General features: G+C 37.6%; 1 protein-coding gene across 1 annotated transcript in view; it reads left to right on the top strand.

The window, feature by feature from the left end:
• Pla2r1 (phospholipase A2 receptor 1) overlaps positions 1 to 21559 on the top strand; it is a 124774-nt gene that overhangs the window by 70541 nt on the left and 32674 nt on the right. The window contains 8 exon segments of the mRNA XM_046462259.2: positions 2226 to 2371; positions 5742 to 5826; positions 8615 to 8747; positions 9453 to 9488; positions 9947 to 10104; positions 15443 to 15507; positions 15994 to 16097; positions 17849 to 17988. Of these exon segments, the coding sequence (XP_046318215.1) occupies positions 2226 to 2371; positions 5742 to 5826; positions 8615 to 8747; positions 9453 to 9488; positions 9947 to 10104; positions 15443 to 15507; positions 15994 to 16097; positions 17849 to 17988 (867 nt within the window).

The following is a 21559-nucleotide window of genomic DNA, read 5'->3' as shown; positions in this document are numbered from 1 at the left end:
ATTTCATATACAACTTATATACATAGCCCAAAAGTAATTTTATACAGTATTTTTAGTAATCTTGTGCATGAAATAAAGTTTGTGGGCATTGAACTGTCAGAAAGCAAAGGTGTTACTATCACAAAAAGTTTTGATTTTAGAGCATTTTAAGTTAAGGATGCTCAAATATATTTATATTTTTTATGTATTTACATAAAATATATATTTATATATGTCTGTGCAAATCAGCTTTAGATCCTAGCTTTAAATCAGTTCCTACAGTTTTCTTGTCAAAAATATATTTTGAAACATGATATTTGGTAGTTTTGTCTTGGTTTGTTCTATAAATAGAAATTCCCCAAGTCCTGGAAGAAAGTTCTTCTCCAGTAGCTGGGCACATGCAGAGCATGATGAAGACAAACTCTAACTCCACAGATATTATAGCTCATCAGTTACGTGGAACACTTATGAATGCACTCTGTTTAAATATACACATATAAAATCAGAGAATAATAGGCCCATAAGGGACCTCACAGAACAATAAGTTAAACCTTAGAAATGAGTAAACTGAGGCTAGTGAGATGAAGATCACAATGTGCACAAGATCACAATTATTTATTGACAAAGTTGGAATAAATCCCTGGTCTTGAGACTCTGGTCCAGCACTTTCTCTACTATATATCATCCCAATGTGTCAACAAATGCATGGTATGTTTGATGTGCATGGTGGTAGGATTTATGAATTTAGAGTGATTCGGGAAGATGTTCCCAGAGGAGGCAAGTTTTGACATATAATTTAAAAGATGGAAAGGCTGTGCTGTGGTCCACAGGACTTGGAAAGCTATTCATTCTGGTCTCAGCAAATCAGAGCCTGGTGAAGGTTGACTGCAGGGTATATCTGCCTGGCAAAAGCGGTTCAGGCTTAGTACTGGGTCTTTAAAATTAAGAGGATGCAGAGGCCCAGAATCAGGAGCTCTGGGTCTTCAGTTCCTCACCCTGATCTTAAATAAAACCAAAAGCAGACCCTCCCTACAATGAGTTTCTTCCTGCTACCCTGAAGGTAGCAGAGAAATAGCAGATATTTTAGACATAACCAAATCACTGCAACTGCCAGTTCAGCTAAGACCCAAAGACCCTATAAATATACCTGGCCAGATTCATGATCATATTGTTAATCAGCTTTTCGTTGCTGTGAAAAAAATACCTGAGATAAACCACTTTAAAAGAGGAAGAATTTATTTTGGCTCATTATTTCAGAGGTTTCAGTCCATGGTCACTTGGCCCCCTTGATTCTAGGCCTGTTGTAAGCCAGAACATCCTGTGAGGGAGGTCATAGTGGAGCAAAGCTGCCAGGAAGCAGAGAAAAAGAGTGGGGGTTGGGAGGAACGGGAGAGACAAAGCACCCAGGAACAAAATATACCCTTTAAAGGCACATTCAGAGTGGCCCACCTGTTCCAGTTAGACCCTGTCTCCTAAAGTTTTTGGGGCCTCCCAACAGCATCCCCAGCTGGAAACCAAGCCTTCAACACATTTGGGGAACATCCCATAACATTCAGCTAATTCTGTTAGACAGCAGTCTACTGAGAAGGAAATTCATGGATTCAGGAAGCAAGGAGTCATGGGTCTAATCCTAGCTCTGCCAGTTTGTGGCTGTGTGGCTGGAAATTCTTAACCTTGCTTAGCCCAACCTACCTAATCTTTTGCCAAACAGTCATATAGGCAAGTCATAGGAGATTAAGTTTTAGTATTTTGGTTTGTTTGTTTTAATAAAAAGCTTCAGTTAGGGGCTGGGGCTGTAGCTCAGTGGTAGAGCACTTTCCTAGCATGTGTGAGGCACTGGGATCAATTCTCAACACCACAAATAAATAAATAAAATAAAGGTCCATCAACAAAACACACACACACACACACACACACACACACATAAAGCTTTAATTAGCTCATTTATAAAACTGAGTTTAATTCATATTCTCCGCATGAATTGGTTGTAAGGATAAAATGAGCCAATAGTTTTACAATGACTAGGCACATTCTAGTTCAATAAATGATACTTCCATTAGGTCAAGCTTTCAATAAATAATAATGAAAAGGTTTGCTTAGCATGGGAGAAGACCTCAGTTCCATCCCAGTATGATAAAAAAGAAGGAAAAGAATAATAAAAAACATATTACTATTATTTTCTTAAACAGAAGTGAACTACCACACCCAATCCACCACTGTGTTAATATTTTTCTTTTATTATGCAGGTATTTCATATTGAAAAAGTTCTGATGAAAAGAACATGGAGAGAAGCTGAGGCATTTTGTGAAGAATTTGGAGCTCATCTTGCAAGCTTTGCCCATATTGAGGAAGAAAATTTTGTGAATGAACTTTTACATTCAAAATTTAATCGGTAAATATTTTTTAATTTTGAAAAATTATAGACCATCTCCTAGCAAGGGCTTCTCATGGGTGAGTATCACAAATAATTGTTTAAAATCCAGTATTTTGTCTCAAACCTAAAACTAACTAGTCACTAATTGTGGGGGATAAAAAAAATCTACATTCACATTATATTGTATCAAGCTCACATTTCATAAAACAAAGAAAATAGTCATGATAGTTTTGATATTTTAAATCTTTTCTGTGTACCTCAAGTCAGATTTTTAGAGTTTTTCTGCCAAACAATATCCAGGTCAGTGATTTTCAAAGTGTTGTCTGAGTATCCCAAAGGTCCTGGATGCCAAAAACAGAGGGGGGCCAAATGGACAGAGCTCCAGGTCCTTGCTCACCGACTCACTAGAGTAGCTCCAACCATTGCCATTGCTAATTATTTTCTATATAAAAGGAGTTCCACTCAAGATTTTGTTTGGGGGGGAAAAAAATCCTAGTAAAATCCTAATATTTATTTATTTATTTATTTAGATGGTTTTTTTTTTTAGTTGTAGATAGACACGATACCTTTATTTAAGTTATTTATTTTTATGTGGTGCTAAGGATCAAACCCCGTGCTTCACACATGCGAGGTGAGTACTCTACCACTGAGACACAACCCCAGCCCCAAAATCCTAATATTTTTTTAAAAAGTCCAATCCAACCCTGTAATTTTAAATTTGAGGAAAGAGGCTTTCACTTATTTGTGTCTATTTGTAAGTTTATATAATCTTGAATTCCATGGAGTTAGAAATTCAATTCTTTGAATTGGAAAAAAAAATCTAATGGTCTTGGGTTAACACCAAACTATTTTTTGAGAAAAATCCTATCCTTCCCCATAAGTTTCCTTGCAAGACACTCCCATGAAGAAGTTAATATATAACATCTATTGAATTGTTCATCTTTAGTGTTTACAAAAATAAACTTAAAGTGGACGTTTCTTTTTGTGTTTTTGATGGGAAAGAAGTACAGGACAAAGACAATTTCCATTTTATTATTATTTGTGGTTCTGGCGATTGAACCCAGGGACTTGGGCATGCTGGTAAGCACTGAACCACATTCTTGGTCCTAAAGCTGAGAGTTTTGACAACCTCCCCCACTTAGTTTCATATAGTATTCCATGGGGAAAAGATATTTTGTGGCTAAATATGATTGCAAAACAATGTGCAAACTTGGAAATTTGCTATGTATATTATTATTTAAGACTTTTAGAAGGAAGCACTTTCTTTGTTAATTTTTTTTTTTTTAGTGTGGTACCCAGGATTGAATCCAGACCTCATACACATACCACTGAACTGCATACATCTCCAACCCTTTTTACTTTCTTATTTCCAGAAGGGTTCCCACTAAATTGCCCAGACTGACATTGAACTTGCAATCCTCCACCTAAGCCTCACCAATAGATGGAATTACATGTGGTGCCACTGTGCCCACCTATAATCCTTTTTTTTGAGAACATCCCACCGAAACTGCTAGTCCCTACAGGAAATGCTAACTTGAGACGGTGGTTCCAGAGCCTGGCCAATCACCACTCTGGTCCCATATCACAGCTGCCAACTCAGACTTAATGAGGCTAATATTTAAGAAACTTGTGGCTAACTGTATTTTTTTTTTCTAGAGATTGAACCCAGGGGTGCTTAATGACTGAGCCACATCCCCAGCCTTTTTGGTTTTTTTATTTTGAGACAGGGTCTTTATAAGCTGCTTAGGGCCTTGCTAAATTGCTGAGGCTGGCTTTGAATTTGTGATCCTCCTGCCCAGCCTCCCAGCTGCTGGGATCACAGGCATGCGCCACTGTGCCCCGCTGGGTAAACTGGATTATTAAACCAGGTATGGGGTCACAGATACAAGGGAGGGGTGGTAAATTATGCCATGGTTTGTTGCTTTAGTTCCTTACAAAACATATTTGCATATTCTGCCTTTGATTTTGGCAAGGTTTACTAAATAAAACAATCACATGCAAAAGACCTCCTAGCTTAAGATTAAATATCATTATGTCATTTCTATTTACATAAATTCTCACACTTATAATTTCTAGTAGAATTTCATGCCAAGCATCTATCAAATCATTGATCTTCAGCATCTAATCACAAAAACTATATAATATATGTTTTATTTATTTTTTGCCCAGACTATCAAAGGGAATTCAGTCAAATCATGTGCATGGTGTTTATTTTCAAATTATACAATGTGAGGGAATTTATGGAGAGAAAATAAGTATCAACTTGTCTTCTATGAGCAAGTATATAGCAAGAAAAATGAAGAACTCTGAATTCAGTGAAGAAAGAAAACAAAAATTCTCAGCCTGGGGAGAGAGGTGTGGGTTTCCAGCCTATTTTGGTGATTAATAGACTTGACTTAACCTTAGGGCAGTCATTCTCACCTTCTCACTACCTTGACTGCATCGTGTCACCTGGACACTGACTGGACAGGCACAGCTCAGACTCTCTAAGTTGCATTGGACTTTAATTTGTATTATTCAGGCAGAGTAGTTCACGTATTTGAGAAGCAATGCTTCAGAGTAGGCTTGCTTCTCTGCACTAAGGAAAATAAAGCATCTGCCATGACTTCTGAATCTTTTAAATCTTTAATTCTTCAAAATTATTCTCAGAAAATTATCTTAGTGAGATGGTTCATTGTACAATTAGGCTTTATTGCTTGATTTATTGAGTACTCTGAGATTTGACATATTTGTACTCTGCCTAATAGGAGGGAAGATTATTCTCTGAGGAGCTTCTTGCCAAATCTAAACCAGTGGTGACTGCTGAAGTTAATCTACCATGGCCCAGGCTGATTTGCTGCAGAATTATTTATGTTGTAATCTGAAAAAAAAAAAAACCTACTGTGTACCTTTTATCAAGTGGAAATGATATGATTTACTTTCAAGAGAATACATGAAAATTTAACAAAAGAGCAACAAAATCAAACCACAGAATAGAAGTATAAATAGTAATGTTGTATATGGAGCAAAGTAGTAAAAAGTCCTCTAGGAAAAATATTTTCCAAAATTTCTTCCCAACCTGCTTTCATGTGTTATCCTGAGGCATCACCATTTCTGATAAGAACCCCATGTCCTCAATATGCATTAACTTTTCTCCATCTGCACATCATCAGTGAACAAGCCACACAAACCAAGAGAAATAGGACATGACTCTAAATCTTATCCCAGCTCATTTTGTAGCACAGGGTTTGCCATTAAAAATATTCAATCAGTTTGTGTTGATTGGTTCAATCCTGCCAGTAGCATCAGCTGTTTCCTGCACATATAAATATTTTAAAAGACTTTTTGAACCTTTTACATAATGTAAATTTGATCAGAAAGGCAAAGTTTTTGTTTCTTCTCTTCTTAGGACAGAAGAAAGGCAGTTCTGGATTGGATTTAATAAAAGAAACCCACTAAGTGCTGGTTCATGGGAGTGGTCTGATGGAACTCCAGTAAGTCTTCCCAAACTGGACAAAAGGAGATGAATTCAAAACAGTGGCCCTGGAACCACTTGGTAAACTTGGTCGGTTTTCTAAATGATTCCAAGAAATAATGACCTTTGTCTCCTATGACACACGGCACTGGACTATGGTACCAAAAGAATTATTTTTTTAAGGTCCTGGAAAACCTTCACTAACCAGATTGTTCTAAGGTTGCCTATAGTGTCTCATTCTGAAATCAAAATTCCCCCCCCAAAGTCCTCTGAAACCATTTCCTATGTGAAGAGTCATTTGGTAGAAAACCAACAATTCTGTAAAATAATGCCAGGTTTCTTTTACCCTACCCCTCCTAGCCTGCACAGGGCCTGTGTCAGTATGGGACCCTTGTTAATGTCACAATGAAAAGGAGACTATTTTGGAGAACTGTTTTTAGTTTATCTCACAGTTATGGTTTTGATATGAGGTGTCCCCCAAATGCTCCTGTGTTAATGCAGTAATATTCAGAGGTGATATGATTAAATTATGAGAGCTGTAACCTAACCAGACCATCCTTCTTTGAGTGAACTGATTGGGTAATTGAGGTAGGCAGGGTAAGGCTAGAGGAGGTGAGTCACTAGGGGTCTACTCTGGAAAGGGTGTGTCTTTTCTGTGGCCCTTTCCCCTCCTCCCCTTTCTTGGCTTCCTGGTTGCTATATCCTGACTGAGCAGCTATCCTCTACCATGCTCTTCTGCCTCACCTTGGGCTCAGAGCACTGGATTCAGCCCACTGTGGTCTAAATCTCTGAAACCAAGAGCCAAAATAAATTTTCCCTTCTCTAAGTTGTTCTTGTTGGATTCTTTGGTCACAGCAACAAAAAGCTGACTGACACACTACTCTAAAAGGACAGAAATGTCAGCCTTAGAAATATCACCTCTATCTCAGGTAGAACAAATTGTTCCAGAAGTGGGTGGGGGGAAGTATAGCTGTTCATTCAGCCTCATTATTTGCAAACCTATGTGAAGGAGAGAGAAAGAACTCACCACTGAGTTCTCTTTTCAGGTACAATGAGGAATTCTCACATTTTCCCTAAGGCAATGGAAATACTGAAGCATATAATATCCAAGACCAAAATGGATCCATCCTAGGGCATGTGCAAAATCAAGTTATTCAGTTTCAACTGAGAAACAGGGAGACTAGTAAGAGCCTGCAGTGAATTTTTAATGCTTCTGCTGTTTGTTGAGCCTTCACAGTGTTCCATGAACTGAGCTGAATGCACTCCTGCATGATCTCATTTCATCCCCACAATGGCTCACAGCAGTGGGCAATAAATGATGAGTGGGTGGCCCAGAATAATGCAGAAGAGAGTCAGGATTTGCATATAGGTGGTCTGACTCCAGAGCCACAATATTATGATATTTCCTAGTTGGCAAAATATCAGCTGCCAAGCTTTGAAATAGTAAAGACCAATAGAGAAAAGTCCACTACATAGATGAAACTCAAATTTGTAGCCAGGAAGGGATTTATTAAAAAAAAAAAAATCTGTGCTTCTAATGGTAACAAAAATAATGATAAAGGCTTGCTAGTTAAAAAACAAAAATAATATTTCTGCTCCAATATTGCTTCTTTGGAAAAGATATCAGGAGCAAGAGTGGGAAGACAGCTTAGAGATCACTCAGCTGCATCTATTTTGTTAATGAAGAAACTGAGGCCAAGAAACAATGGAGCATTAAAGTCAATACAGCACTTAAAAAAAACAAACATGCACCGGGTGTGGTGGTGCACACCTGTAATCCTAGCAGCTCTGGAGGCTGAGGCAGGAGAATTGCAAGTTCAAAGCCAGCCCCAGCAAAAGCTAAGCATTTCAGTGAGATCCTGTCTCTAAATGAAATACCAGTGGGGCTGGGGATATGTGTGGTTCAGTGGTCAAGTGAAGTTCAATCCCTGGTACCCCAAAAAATAAAAATAAAAACAAACATGCTACATAGAGGTTGAGAATACTTCATTTTGTTTTACTAAAACACATTCATTAGTAATAAGAGGAGAAAAGACTATGGTTCAGAAAACAATGACAAAAAGGCCATGAAACTATAGACTGAGGTCCTATGACCACTTCCTGCTGGCAGAATGAATTCACAACATTCTCTGAACCTGTGGATAAATATATTTATGTCAGATAAATTGTTGCATGACTGTATATATTTGAGGAGGACTACAAATGGTTTCACACATCCTTTTTTTCCAATTTTTTATCACAATTTTACTTGTGATCCATCCACTCTTCTGTCAGATAAGCATTAAATAGTTGAGAAGGCTAAATCTTTATGAATTATGGAGCTATATGACCTATGTGGTCACTCATGGAAATTTTTGGTAGTTTCCTGACTGAAAAGCTAGCTGTGGATTAGAATTTAGTTATGAGAAACTAAAAGCTTAGCATATACACAAAGGAACCAACATCAAAGGTGATGCCCAGATCTGGCTCATTCTTGTGCCTCTAAGAAGTTTACCCAGGATCCCAGGGTGAGACTAATCCTGCCAGTTAGAAAATAGTGCTAGCTCTGAACAAAGCTTGCACCAGATTTCTTCCTTCTGGAGAAAGGAGTCGCATGCCCCCTTTTTAAGAAAAAGCATCTTTAAGAAAAAACATGCTAAACACTAATTAGCTTGTTCTTCACAAATGTGGAACAACCTTTAACTAGAACGACACGCAAACATTTCTGAAGCTTCCTCTAGAAATCTATAATGATTATGTGCACGGAATTCTTCTTTGATCTTCTGAAACTTCAATCATTAAGGAATAACAAACTTCATCTGCTGCAGGTTGTCTCTTCATTTTTAGACAGTATTTATTTTGAAGAAGATGCAAGAAATTGTGCTGTGTATAAAGCAAATAAAACATTGCTGCCCTCACACTGTGGTTCCCGCCGTGAATGGATATGCAAAATCCCAAGAGGTAAAAATATTAATAAGGTTTTTACTTTATGCTTGAACTAATAATGTGTATAACATTTCCCCTAGTGAAGAGATCTAGAGATTCAAAATCAAAGCACCCTGAACCACAATGCCAACAGCCCACATGACGGAGCAAGTTGCACTATTTTAGTAAAGCATATATCACAGGGAACTGATGAAAGATAACCACCAGTGCTGTATGCCATTAGTCCACTGGGAATTAGGGCAAACAGCCAATATTACAGAATATTTATTATTGCAAGTACAGTTGGAAAGAAACGTCACTTTGACATTACAAGCAAATAGGATTACTTGGGGCTGGGATATAGCCCAGTTGGTAGAGTGCTTGCCTTGTATGCACAACGCCCTGGGTTCAATCCCCAGAACCATAAAAAAAAAAAAAATAGGATTACTTGGACCATGAGTAAGTAGAAGCCCGTAGCACAGCATGTAACATGCAGTAGATTCGTGCCCTTTCTTCTTTAATCAGAAATCTCTCTGGGGAAAAAAAGAAAAGAAAGAAAATTCTCTGGAGCCTCCTTTTTAAGATGCAACTTGAACTGACCATATTCCAAACAACACAAAGTACCTGTTTTTTACATGATTTTTTTTTAAGGTGAAGTGAATTATAGTATGTATAGACTGAAGTGAGTCAGAGACACCTGTGAAGAAAGGTCAGTCAAGGTGGTTTGCTTTCACTTTGCAGATGTGAGACCCAAGATTCCACCCTGGTACCAATATGGTAAGAACTACCTTGGCATTTCTCAAATCTCTAATTATAAACTATCCAGGTGCTATTATATACCTTTATTATATTATCACCTTCCTCCAATTGAGCCTCTCTTTTCTCATGTAAATCTAGAGCTAATTTGTTCAAATTAATAAGTCAATAATTAATTGATTAATTAATAATTGAAATCATTAAATATGATTGAAGACTAATATCATAACTTAATTCCATTTTCATGACACATGATTTTAAAATATCATCCACCCCTGACCTTCAAATACTAGTATAAGTTTCTTATATGATGTAGAACAAAAAAAAAGTAAATTATGTATTTATTTATATGTGTGCATGTCTGTGATTGTGTTTGTGTGTTTGCATATGCCCTGACCAGATTACAAATTTGAGGTCAATCATGTGTATTATAACCCTCAACAGATTTGGCACCATTTGCAGGTTTATTTTTCTTTCAGATGCGCCCTGGCTCTTTTATCAGGATGCAGAGTACCTTTTTCACACCTATGCCTCCGAGTGGTCCTCCTTTGAGTTTGTCTGTGGCTGGCTGCGCAGTGATCTTCTCACAATTCATTCTGCACATGAGCAAGAATTCATCCACAGCAAAATAAGAGCGGTACTTGAATATAATTCACCTTGAGAATTTCTCATTAGGACCTTCTTCTGTCCTTGTACAGGATTTTTCTTTTTTAATTTGACTTCAGACATTCATTTAAATTTCAGTAAAAGCCATGGATTTTTGAGAATTGTTTTTCTTCCAGTTATAGAGATTAAGATAAAATACTAGAGAGATTTACTATGTTGCTTAATCATTTCACATCTCATCATTTTTATTAGCAACGTTAGTGAATAAGTAAAGTTTATTGTTTTGTAAGTGCACTGATTATTTAACACATATTTATTGAGAGCTCTCTAGGAACTAAGATTCCATCAGTGATTAAAACTGACCAAAATTCCTTCCTTTATGGAGTTTATAATCTAGTCTGGGATGAAAGATCATAATCAATACAAGTAAACAGAATTACATAATACATTAGAAAAGCATAAGTGGATAAATATAATGAAGGAAAATATAGCTCAAATGAAGGATGAGGAATGCCTGATTGGGTGGAGGGATGACAGTTCTGATGTTTCAAATCTTACATGAATATATGACTTTTAAATTTGTAAAGATTCAACACATAGAAAATTACAGTTTTCAGTTTCCACTTAAGATAAAAGACCAGCCTGAATCTTTTGAGGAACTAGGAACATACAAGACCTGACCTGATAAACAATAAAATAAACTTCCAAGGAATAGCATAGTCTTCAGTGCATGTCTACAGTTAAGAGTTTCTAAGTATGGAGCATGTTCCAGGCACTGTGAGATTTTACACAAAAAAAAATGACACAAAAATGTAGGAGACAGTCTCAGTTTACAAAGAAGCTGGAGATACACACACACACACACATACTACACACACAATATATATATATATATATATATGTAAATATATATATACACACATATACTTCAAAACATCATGTTACACATGATAAATATATATACTTGATCTGCCAATTTTTTTCAGAATTATAAAATAAGATGCTAAAAATGAGAATGCAGTAAGTAAATTGGCAGCTCTAAGGAGGAAAAATCTCTCTCCTAACTTCCCCTGAGAAACCTTTGAAAGCAAAGCCAGTCATTTTTTTTAATTTAACCATATTTCATAATCTCCCCGACTCTTTTAATAATCTTTTCATGTCTTTGTAAATTGACAGTTAAAATGAAGCATGAACTTGTAGGAAAATATCTTTTCCCACAGTTCATGGAGATTTTCCATTTCTTTATCCTTTGCGTTACACATACAGCCAGCAAGATACAGGCAAGTTGGGACTTCTGCCTCCTTATGATGGAAAAGCCAAGAAACAGAGATTAGGTGACAATCACTCCGTCCCACATAGACTCAGTAGCAGAACAACCCCTACTGCCAGCACCCTCCCACTATTGGATCATATGCTATTTTGCCACCTCTTTACTGCTACAAATGGAACACTCCAACCAAAACTGTCATGTTCAATATCAACACATCACATACCACAATGTCAGAAAATTCATTTTTTTCTTTAGCCAGATACCAGACTCTGGCTGTAGGTGGCGATAACAGGAAATCAGGTGAATGGCTGAAAACCAGTCTACCACATGCAAAGTACACGTTCCAAAAGGAGTTGTGATTTTGCAATAGTTACTGAACAGAGCCAGGCACTGGGTTAAGTTCTAACATCTAATTCCACTTAATCTTTCCAAAAGCCCTCTGTGGAAAGTCTATTATTAGTATATTTTACAGATGAGGAAGCTAAGACTCGGAATAAGCTAAGCAACTTGGACACATAGCAACTAAACCATGGCATTTGGAAAGGAACCCAGATCTTTTAAAAACCCTACACTATGCTGCCTGTGACAGCAGACAGCAGGGTCAGGGTGAATAAAAGCACAATATCTACACTATATTAAAATGCTCATTATAAAATCTCTTCCCAAAGGTGACTGTCAGCTATGTCTCAGATGTGAACAGTGAAGGGCTTCTTTCCAACAGAGCTGACCTCTTCTGGGTATTTCTGTAGGTTGTCCCTCTTCGTCTTGCCTCTTAATTCATCTCCTAATTTGGGGAAGGTAGGAAGACAGTGGAGATAGCAAAGTTAATACCTCCCATAGAAGAGAATATAAGGCTCCATGGGTTTAGCAGTTTGAGAAGTGACAGCCAATGCCAAAATGTAGTTGAAGACTCTGATCTAACCTTGCAGTGCCTTATTCAGCAAAACTGTAACCCTACCTATGCCTGTGGGAATATAGAGTGCCCTGTCAGTGTTATAAGTGACCTGCCCTTAGGGGTATAGCCTTCTGTGCCACAAAAGAAAATTATTGGAAGATACACAGTGTGGAGACTAAGAAAGGAGAACGAGGACTGTCTCTGTCCGTTTGAGCTATTATAACAAAATACCATAGACTGAAGGAGGGAGACTCACAGACAGCAAAATTTTATTTCTCACATTCCTGGAGACTGGGAATCTAAGATCCAGGCACTGGCAAATTCAGTGTCTTAGGAGGACCTGCTTCCTGTCCAAAGACAGCTGTCTTCTCACTGTGTCCTTACATGACAGAAGGGATGAGTTCACTCTCTGAGGTCCCTTTGAAAAGGGCACTAATCCCATTCATAAATACTTCACCCTTGTTACCTATTCACCTTCCCAAAGGCCCTTGGGGATTAGGCTTAAAACCTGTAAATCTGGGGGAACACAAACATTCAGCCTATAGCAGAGGCCAAGGGGAAAGAGTATCAAATTAGAAAAATTAAGGTTGTAAATTTCCAAGCAATTATTATATCTGCTATGTTGGCCACTTTGTCTTGGTGGGGGTGATGGTGGTATTAATGGTATCTGTTAATGTATAAGTAAGAAATCCCATAACTAAGAATGTCCTACTGCAATGGGTCAATCTAGGAGAAATTATTTTATTCAAGAATAGGAGCCAAACTCATAGAGTTCATGCCACTTGCTTCTGTGGCACATCCATCTTATAAATGTAGGAAAAACTGGAGTAAGTAACTAAATGCTTTTTAAATTGTGAATGTGTTTTATATAGCTTCCTTTCCTATGAATAGTTATTATTAGAACTGCAAAAAAAAAAGGTTTAGTTGGAGTATAAAAGAATTATGTACCAGAAACCTGGATACAGTTTTTAAAATCTGAAGAAAAAAAATTTTTTTAACAAAATCTTTCCATCTTGTGGAAGAAATCAGCCAGTGCTTTCTCTCTGAAATTTTGAATAATAGAAGGCCACAGACACCATCAGAGTGAATTTTGAGTATTTCTTTGTTGAGTATTCTTGATAATTAGATAATGCCTTAGGTAAAAAGCACTTAAGAGTTATTAGATATGAACACCTATCATCAGTTCACTTAGCTATATTATATTTTATATTATTAACACAAAATTTGCATTTTTATATTATATTACACAATATTTGCATTTCAAAATGAAAACAACCTATTACCATTATTTTTTATTTTTTTAGTTGTTGATAGATCTTTATTTATTTATTTTTATTTATTTATATGTGGTGCTGAGAATTGAACCCAGTGCCTCACACATGCCAGCCAAGTACGCTACTGCTGAGCCCCAGCCCCAGCCCCTATTATCATTATTTTTAAATTTTATTTCTAAATACCTACAAATATATATCAAATCCATTAGTCCTCCTCCAAAATCTAATTTTAAGCCCTTAAGGTAACTTGGTTTTTGCCATTTTCTATGGAAACATTTTAAAAGGTGACAGGCTGTTCCTCTTTATATAGTTTAGTAAATTAAATATATTGACTGTTGTATTTTATATCTTTTTGGTAAGCTCTTCCCATGTGATGTTACCTAGGTACAACAAAACACAATTGATCTTATAAAATTCATGATCATATCACATTTATTAATAATGTTTCTATTGTCGTGATCTTATACCTAAGCTAAAATGCAAAAGATCCATTTTTCACAGGGATTTTTCTGTCTGGGTATCTTCTAACTTGTGAAGCTTTGTGCCTTATCACAACAGGTCATGATGGGCTGTGTGGGAGATGACTGTACCATAATTGAGGCGGTAATCAATATGCCTCTTAAGATGCAATAGTTACCATTTCCCTTTAGAGATCCTTAATTGGGGGAGTGAACAATCAGGCCATGATTTGCACTATCGTGGCACAGGAGTCCTCTTTAAATGGAATGAAATTGTTGTGGTTCTCCCACTAAGTTCCCAGCCAGTCTCAATGGACCCATTCCCAAGTCTGACAATGAGAATCTAAATTCAGCATGTAGGAACATGTCCACGAAACGACACCTCAGGGATCCAAAATTACAATTGTTCCACCTTGCATTATTCTCAAATTGCTGATATGGCAGACACTGTTTAAGGAGTAAAAATACCTGTTAACAAACTGGAATATTAGCAAGCTATTAGGTTTTGTTGTATGATGACCTGAAATTCATGCGGAAAAATAATAGATCTTAAAATTTATTTCCATCTTTACAAAAGAAACGAGTGCAGACTTAAATATATATGTCTTCAAATTAACAGATTTTTAGCATAGAAAATTAAGTTCCAATTCAACACAAACATACAATACATACATCATAAAAATACTGACTCAGAGATCCCAGAGAAACTCCCTCTTTCTTTCTTATGGATAAAGAAGAAATTATAATTCCCTAGGTCATGAGTCCAGTATTATATCAGCTGTAATGTGTGTTTATGTGTGCATACACACATGCATGTAGATTATATTTCAATTTTATACTTTTTGTGCTTAAGACTGAAGGATCACAACTGGTATAAAATTAATAAAACATATAAAGATAATTTTCTAGTTGTCAGACACTGGAATTCTGTAGTATTCTTTTGTCCTGTATTCTATCTCTCTATTTGAATGCTAATACTGTTTAAAGCTTAACAATCAGACTAACACCTAAAATTCAAAATCTTTATTCTATTGATGTCTTTGTATCTTGAATTGTTTTTCAAATAAATGTGACATCTGCAATGAACTTTTATAATTCACTGAGAGGAAAACAACACTAATTTTTTTAGTCAAAAAAAGAATTCATCTTCTATTTTACTTTTTATAAACTCTTTAAATCCCTTTTACAGAGTTAGAAAATTTAGTTTTCATGTTGTATGGAACTAAAGTGATTTCAATATTTGATTCCAATTTTCCTTCATAATGAGGGGAGAATATTTTAGAATAATGAAGTTTCAGGCTTTCTCGAGATCCTAGGCCTTAGTTCCTCTTTCTTAGATAATTGGGTGAAGTATTCAAGATTAGAAAGCTATTAGCCGCGACTCCATTAATCTTAATGGTGAAAAGGGAAAACAAGGAGAATAAATGCTGACAGTTTCTTTATTTTTTTTTGTTTTGTTTTGTTTTCAATAGCTATCAAAGTATGGTGCAAATTGGTGGATTGGACTTCAAGAAGAAAGAGCCAACGATGAATTTCAGTATGAACCTAGATTAATTTGCACTTAATTTTGTTTGACAAGTTTTATGTACAAAATGATTAGACTAGATCTTAGCGATCAATTTGTTAAACAACCTTCAAACATTATCTTTAACTTATAAATTTTCATTTCCCTAGACAACGACATATTTTTTGAAGTCTACACCCATGAAACCATTACCCCATTCTATGCCATAAACATATTCACACCTTAAAAAGTTTTGTCCTGCCCTATTTCTTTGCTTATTTTTGTGATAAGAACAGTTAAAATAAAATCTACCCTCTTAGAAAATATTTATGTGATACAATATTGTTAACTATAAGTGCTTTGCTGTACAATAGTATTTTTCTGAGTTTAACAAAATATTATACCTTTAATCCATGCCCCAGAACTCCAGAATGGTGTTAAGAGTTAATACTGTTTAAAGCTTAATGATACTTAAAGATGTAAAATGAAAGGCCCTTAAAGTTTTTAATTTTCCTACAGTTGGAGAGATGGATCACCAATAACATACCAGAATTGGGACAAAGAAAGAGAAAGATCTGTGAATAATCAGAGCCAGAGATGTGGCTTCATTTCTTCCATAACAGGTTATTGTATTTATTCTTGATTCAGTTTATAATACAGACTTCTCTGGAGGCTTGAAATCTCCTTTTTTATTATATCAGTTCAGTGAGGAATTTGGTGACTTTTCAGTTAACTGTATTTAATGTCATAATCTTAAGGCTTAATGACATTCTTTCCATTTAATCTATGTATTTGTGTCCTTGAAATTAATGTACATCTAGATAAGTTCCTCCTCATGAGCCAAAACAGCACCAAAAATGGGTCCATTGAGACTGCTAAAAAAAAAAAAATGTGCTTGACAAATCTGTTTTCTCTATGAAATTTCAATGTAGAACCATGTTTTATCTATTTCTTGTATCCAATCTAAAGATGTTCAGAACTTGAACCTCTATGAAATTTACTTCTATTTTCCCTAGCAAACATTTTGATTCAATTCGGCATTCTTTTGCTTTTTTTTTTTTTTCTTTTCTTTAAATACCTGGCATTGACTAAGCATGCTTTGTGAGAGCAAGGGTTTACAAATTGGATTTAAAAGCACACTGATGCTGAAGTCTGGTTTATTTTCATCAGCACAGAGCTTTTGGGGTTACTTGTCCACTGTCTCCTCCCACACTTTCTAATTAAAGATCACAATATCCTGGAATCTAACAGATTCATAACTAACCTGGGACCCATGTCAGGAGAGGGAAAGCAAACCTGAGTGGGAGGGCCTCTTCAGAGAGTTAGGAAAAGAAAACAACTTGTGGTTAATCAGCTTGCTTTTGCCAGCAGGTGTCACAATAGCCTACAGAAAAGGGCTATTTTTTTGAGTCCGGGAAACAAGCAGCTCATCTGCATTGAAAATAGCATTCCAGCCCCTACTTTAAAGCCAGCATCTTTTTGGCTCATATTTCTGATACTAGACTCCTGAACTTGCCCTTACAATTTGCATGCATTCTGCCCTGTTCTGGAATTTATTACTTGAATGCTAATGAAATGCACTCTATAACACTTATTCTGAAAACAACTCTCCTACGTTTAAAATCAGTTTTCAGGAAGCTAAGGACTTGAGGTTGTATCTTGCAGTGGACATGTTTATATGAGTCTGGTTTTGTGAAGGGTCAATACTAGAGAACTACTAATTTCTTAGAAGTTCCTAAATTAATTTTTCTAAATTATTATACAGGTTGAGCACCCTTACATGTAATGCTTGGGACCAGAAGTATTTAAGATTTCAGGGTTTTATGGATTTGGGTTATTTGAATAGGTTATGCCAGGTGAACATCCCTAAATCAAAAATCTGAAATCTGAAATCCTTCAAAATCTGAAACTTATTGAGCATTATTTTGGATTTCAGATTTTTGGATTGAGGATGTTCAACCTGAATTTTCTAAAAATAATAATAATAAAGTGGAAATGATCATCTGTTGTTTTGGAATCTTTTTTTCTCTTCATTGAAGCTGTATATCTGAAAACAAAAATATTACTCTATTAGTATTATTCTACCCAAGTCAAATATTCTTAGAACTTTAATCAGTTCTGGGATTTTAAGTTGAGTTACTTTCGTTTATTTATTTATTTATTTTGCATGCAAAAATTTTTACATTCTTAAGAATTACTGATTTAGCACCTTTCCCAGTTAGCTGGTGTCATTACAGTCAGTAATTAAATTTAATTCCATTTCTAGATTTAAAATAATAAATTTTGGAAAACCATAGTAGTTGCATAGCATGGAGGATACCTACAAAGAGTCACCACTGTTTCTGAGCCATTTCTAACCCACTCTCTCCTCCAGGACTCTGGGGCAGTGCAGACTGTTCAGTCTCTATGCCTAGCATTTGTAAGCGAACCAAGTTTTGGATCATTGAGAAGAAGAAAGAGACACCAAAAGAACATGGAACGTGTCCCAAAGGATGGCTATATTTTAACTCTAAGGTAAAATTGTTTTCAATGAGCTGCCGCTGTTGTAGCTTTTCACTTCGGAAAGTATTCAAAAAGTTGGGGTGACTTTAAAAAGCCATGAGTTATCCATCAGATCTGAACTGCTTTTGTCCAACTTTCAAGAGATTGGAGAAGTTTTCTCAACCGCGCGACCAGCACACTGGTTTCATACAAGAGGTTCGTAGCATAGAAGTTAACTAGTGAGATCAAAATAAACACACAAGACTCAATTACCTTTTTCTTTGACCAGGTCTGAGACGGCCCTCCCTCTGGCTCCCACCTCGAACCACCTGGTGGGGCAGCAAGGCATACTCAGGACTAGCAGGAGAGAGAGAGAGGGCACGCCAGGGAGGGGCCTTTTATTGGGGAACAAGAAATTCAGGGGAAAATTCCATCCAATGAAGGTCGAGGGGGACAGCATTCCAAGGTCAGGGTCAGTGATTGGTCTCAGGGTCAATGGTCAGTCACACCCCCACACGGACAGGCTCTCGCACCTGGAGAGGGTGGGGATTAGCTCTGACACAGTTTGGCCAGAACGCCTCACACCCAATCAGGGAGGTGCCCAATCACATGTGAGAATGGCTTCCCACAGTTTTCCACTTAGGAACAGATCTTTTGCAACTAAAAAGGCTTTGATAAAAACAATCTTGACACCACTCCTCATTGCATGCTCAGTTTGGTCCTTATTTTTGACAGCCCTTCACTGTATTGAATGTTTCATCACCTGCAATGCACGTATGTGTATGTGTGGTATGTGTATTGTGTGTGCAAGTGTGTATGTGTATATATGCAGTATGTATGTGTGCACACGTATATGTGCACATGTGCCTGCTTGCCTATGTGTCTAGGCTCTGCTCCAAATGAGCTGTGAACTCCAGAGGACCCAGACTCTGTCTTCTCCTTTTGTGTCTTCCCTGCCTGGAATCAGCAAAGAGCTCTATATACCTGCGAATTGATGAACTAATAACTTAGTTTGGTCAATGTCATCTTGAGCCTCATAAAGCTGATACTTCCATGCAGAATTGAATTTAAGAAAAAAAAAATCGCCAGTGGGGATATTGTAAACCAGATTTATTATTTCTGATACTGCCTTCAATTAAGGCCTAGACTTTCCTTCCACTCCTTATGTTTTGTAATAAAATAACTTTATAGGCCTTAGGTGGAAGTAATTAAAATGCATCCCAAATTATAATTGTTTAACTCCTAGAGAATTAAAAAACCCAAACTGTGTCATAATTTCATATGCTAATATGAAATTGGTCTTCAATTGTGGACAGCCAATTTTCAATCTGAGTGTTCCGTTATGTTGGCAGGGCATTTTCTCCTTCTTTGTGATTTTCCTCTCATTGTTAATTCATGAAATGAAGTCACTTGGATTTTCTACACAATTATTGAGCACCCTCTATATATTTGACACTGACTTAATTTTAATTTTTTTTATTCTGTGGTAAAATACATATAACGCCGAATTTACCATTTTAAACACTTTTAAGTAAACAGTTCACTGGTGTTAAGTATGTTCACATTGTTGTGCAAGGAATCTCCAAATTCTTTTGATCCTGCAGAACTGAAACTCTACACCCGTTAAACAATAACTTCCTATTCTTTTCCCCCATACCACCCTGTCCCCAGACAACCACCATTCTGCTCTATAATCTATAGATTTGACCATTTTAGATACCTCACATAAGTGGAAGCATACAATATTTTTTTTAACTTGCATATTTCACTTAGCATAATGTCTTCAAGTTTTGTTCATGCCGTAACATGTGACACAATTTCCTTACTTTTTAAGTCTGAATAATATTCCATTGTATGTATATACCACATTTTGTTTATCCATTCATCATCCATTGGTAGACATCTAGGTTGCTTCCAACTGACTTTGTTGGATGATTTCATATGCATTCCTCCTATTGAACTTTTAAAAGATACAGAATTACTATTAACAATTCGCATATTGAATAATTGTATTACCTTTCTGAACATTCACAGTAAACAGGCATTAGACTGAAAATCAACCTCACATTTTCTGTCCTGAATCTGGTAGTCCTACTCTTTCCTACACTGTCTACTTCATATTAGAACTTAAGGACTGCATTGCAAATGATGATGGAACACACTGCCTTTCTGTTAGAATGGCCAAAACCTAGTACATGGACACCACCAAACACTGATGAGGAGGTGAAGCAACCAGAACTCTCATTCATTCCTGTTGGAAATGCAAAAGGGTACAGCCCCGGTGGAAAATAGTAGGAATGTTCTTTCAAAGCTAATTATACTTTTATAATTCCATACATTCCATACATTCCATAATCACACTCCTTGACAATTATCTAAGGGAGTTGAAAACAACATCTGTGTGAAGTCTTGCATGTAGATAAAGCAGTTTTATTCATAATTACTAAATTTAGCAACCAAGATGTCCTGCAGTAACTGAAAGGACAAATAAGAACTCTGGGATTTTTAGGAAGATGGCGGCGAGGGGAGTGCATTGCCCCCGTGTGCTGCTTCACTGTGTGGGAGTATGACAAGTCAGGACGGCTAAAGGCTATCTTGTTAGGAATTTCCAGCAATAGTGGGGTGCTCCGGAACCTGGAGGAAGGATTTCCATCGCACGAGGATCGGCTACGGGGACTCAAACACAAGAGGTTTGTCGCACGGAGGGTAACACTGCTTATTCAGCAAATCGCCCCGCGGCTAGAGTCTGCAGCGCACGCTGGGAAACGAGGAGATAGCGACGCAGGGATACAGCGCTGCAGTTTCTGCCAGCCGTGCAAGCACCGTACTCAGGGCTGAATTCTGGGTTCGAGATGGGGGAAGGAAGCGGTCCATCTCGGTTCTCCACACCGGTCAGACCACAGAGGAGGCCAGCAGCCACCATGTTGGAAAGCTGACGTCACCATACCTGTTTTCGACTGACCACAGCTCATTCAGCCATAGAACAGGTAATTTCATGCTGCCATTCGCCTGCGGCTTGCAGACAGATTGCTAGGGTTCAGTGCCTGGGTGCTTCTTAGAACCTGATCTTATCGGAGCGAACACCGAGCGCGGGGCGGCTGAGTTCGGCTCCCGGAACCGCCCTGGCCCAGGGCTGCGGAGCCTGCGGAGGCTGCTTCTTGGACCCTGCTCCTATCAGAGCATACACCAAGCACTAAGCGGCCGAATTCCGGCTCCCGGAACTGAGCCCGCGGGGACTGCTTCTTGGAGCCTACTCTTATAGGAGCTTACACCGAGCACGGAGCGGCCGAGTTCCGGCTCCCGGAACATCCCTGGCCCGGGGCTAGGAGCCCGCGGAAACTGCTTCTCGGTCCGGGTCCTGCTGAGGGCCGGTCAGGACTCACCCGTTGCTTTGGTTGCCCGGCAAGGGGAACGAAATGCTGCCATTCACATAGGATACCAACATGGCAGAGATCTGATGTCATCAGAAAGCGGCGGAGGAGAGAACTTCATCAATACCAGCGGCGACATAAACAGTTGGTCTCCTGGTAGGGGGGGTGAGGCACAGACACCCGAGTCTCCTCAATTTGTCGTCGAGCCAGAGGGGAGGAGCCGGGCCACCGCC

The sequence above is a fragment of the Marmota monax genome, unplaced genomic scaffold (genome assembly GCF_021218885.2).
Source record: "Marmota monax isolate L192 unplaced genomic scaffold, Marmota_monax_Labrador192_F-V1.1 WCK01_AAM20220418_F8-fsc00129, whole genome shotgun sequence".
NCBI lineage: Eukaryota > Metazoa > Chordata > Mammalia > Rodentia > Sciuridae > Marmota > Marmota monax.
This window is presented reverse-complemented; position numbering and strand designations above follow the sequence as displayed.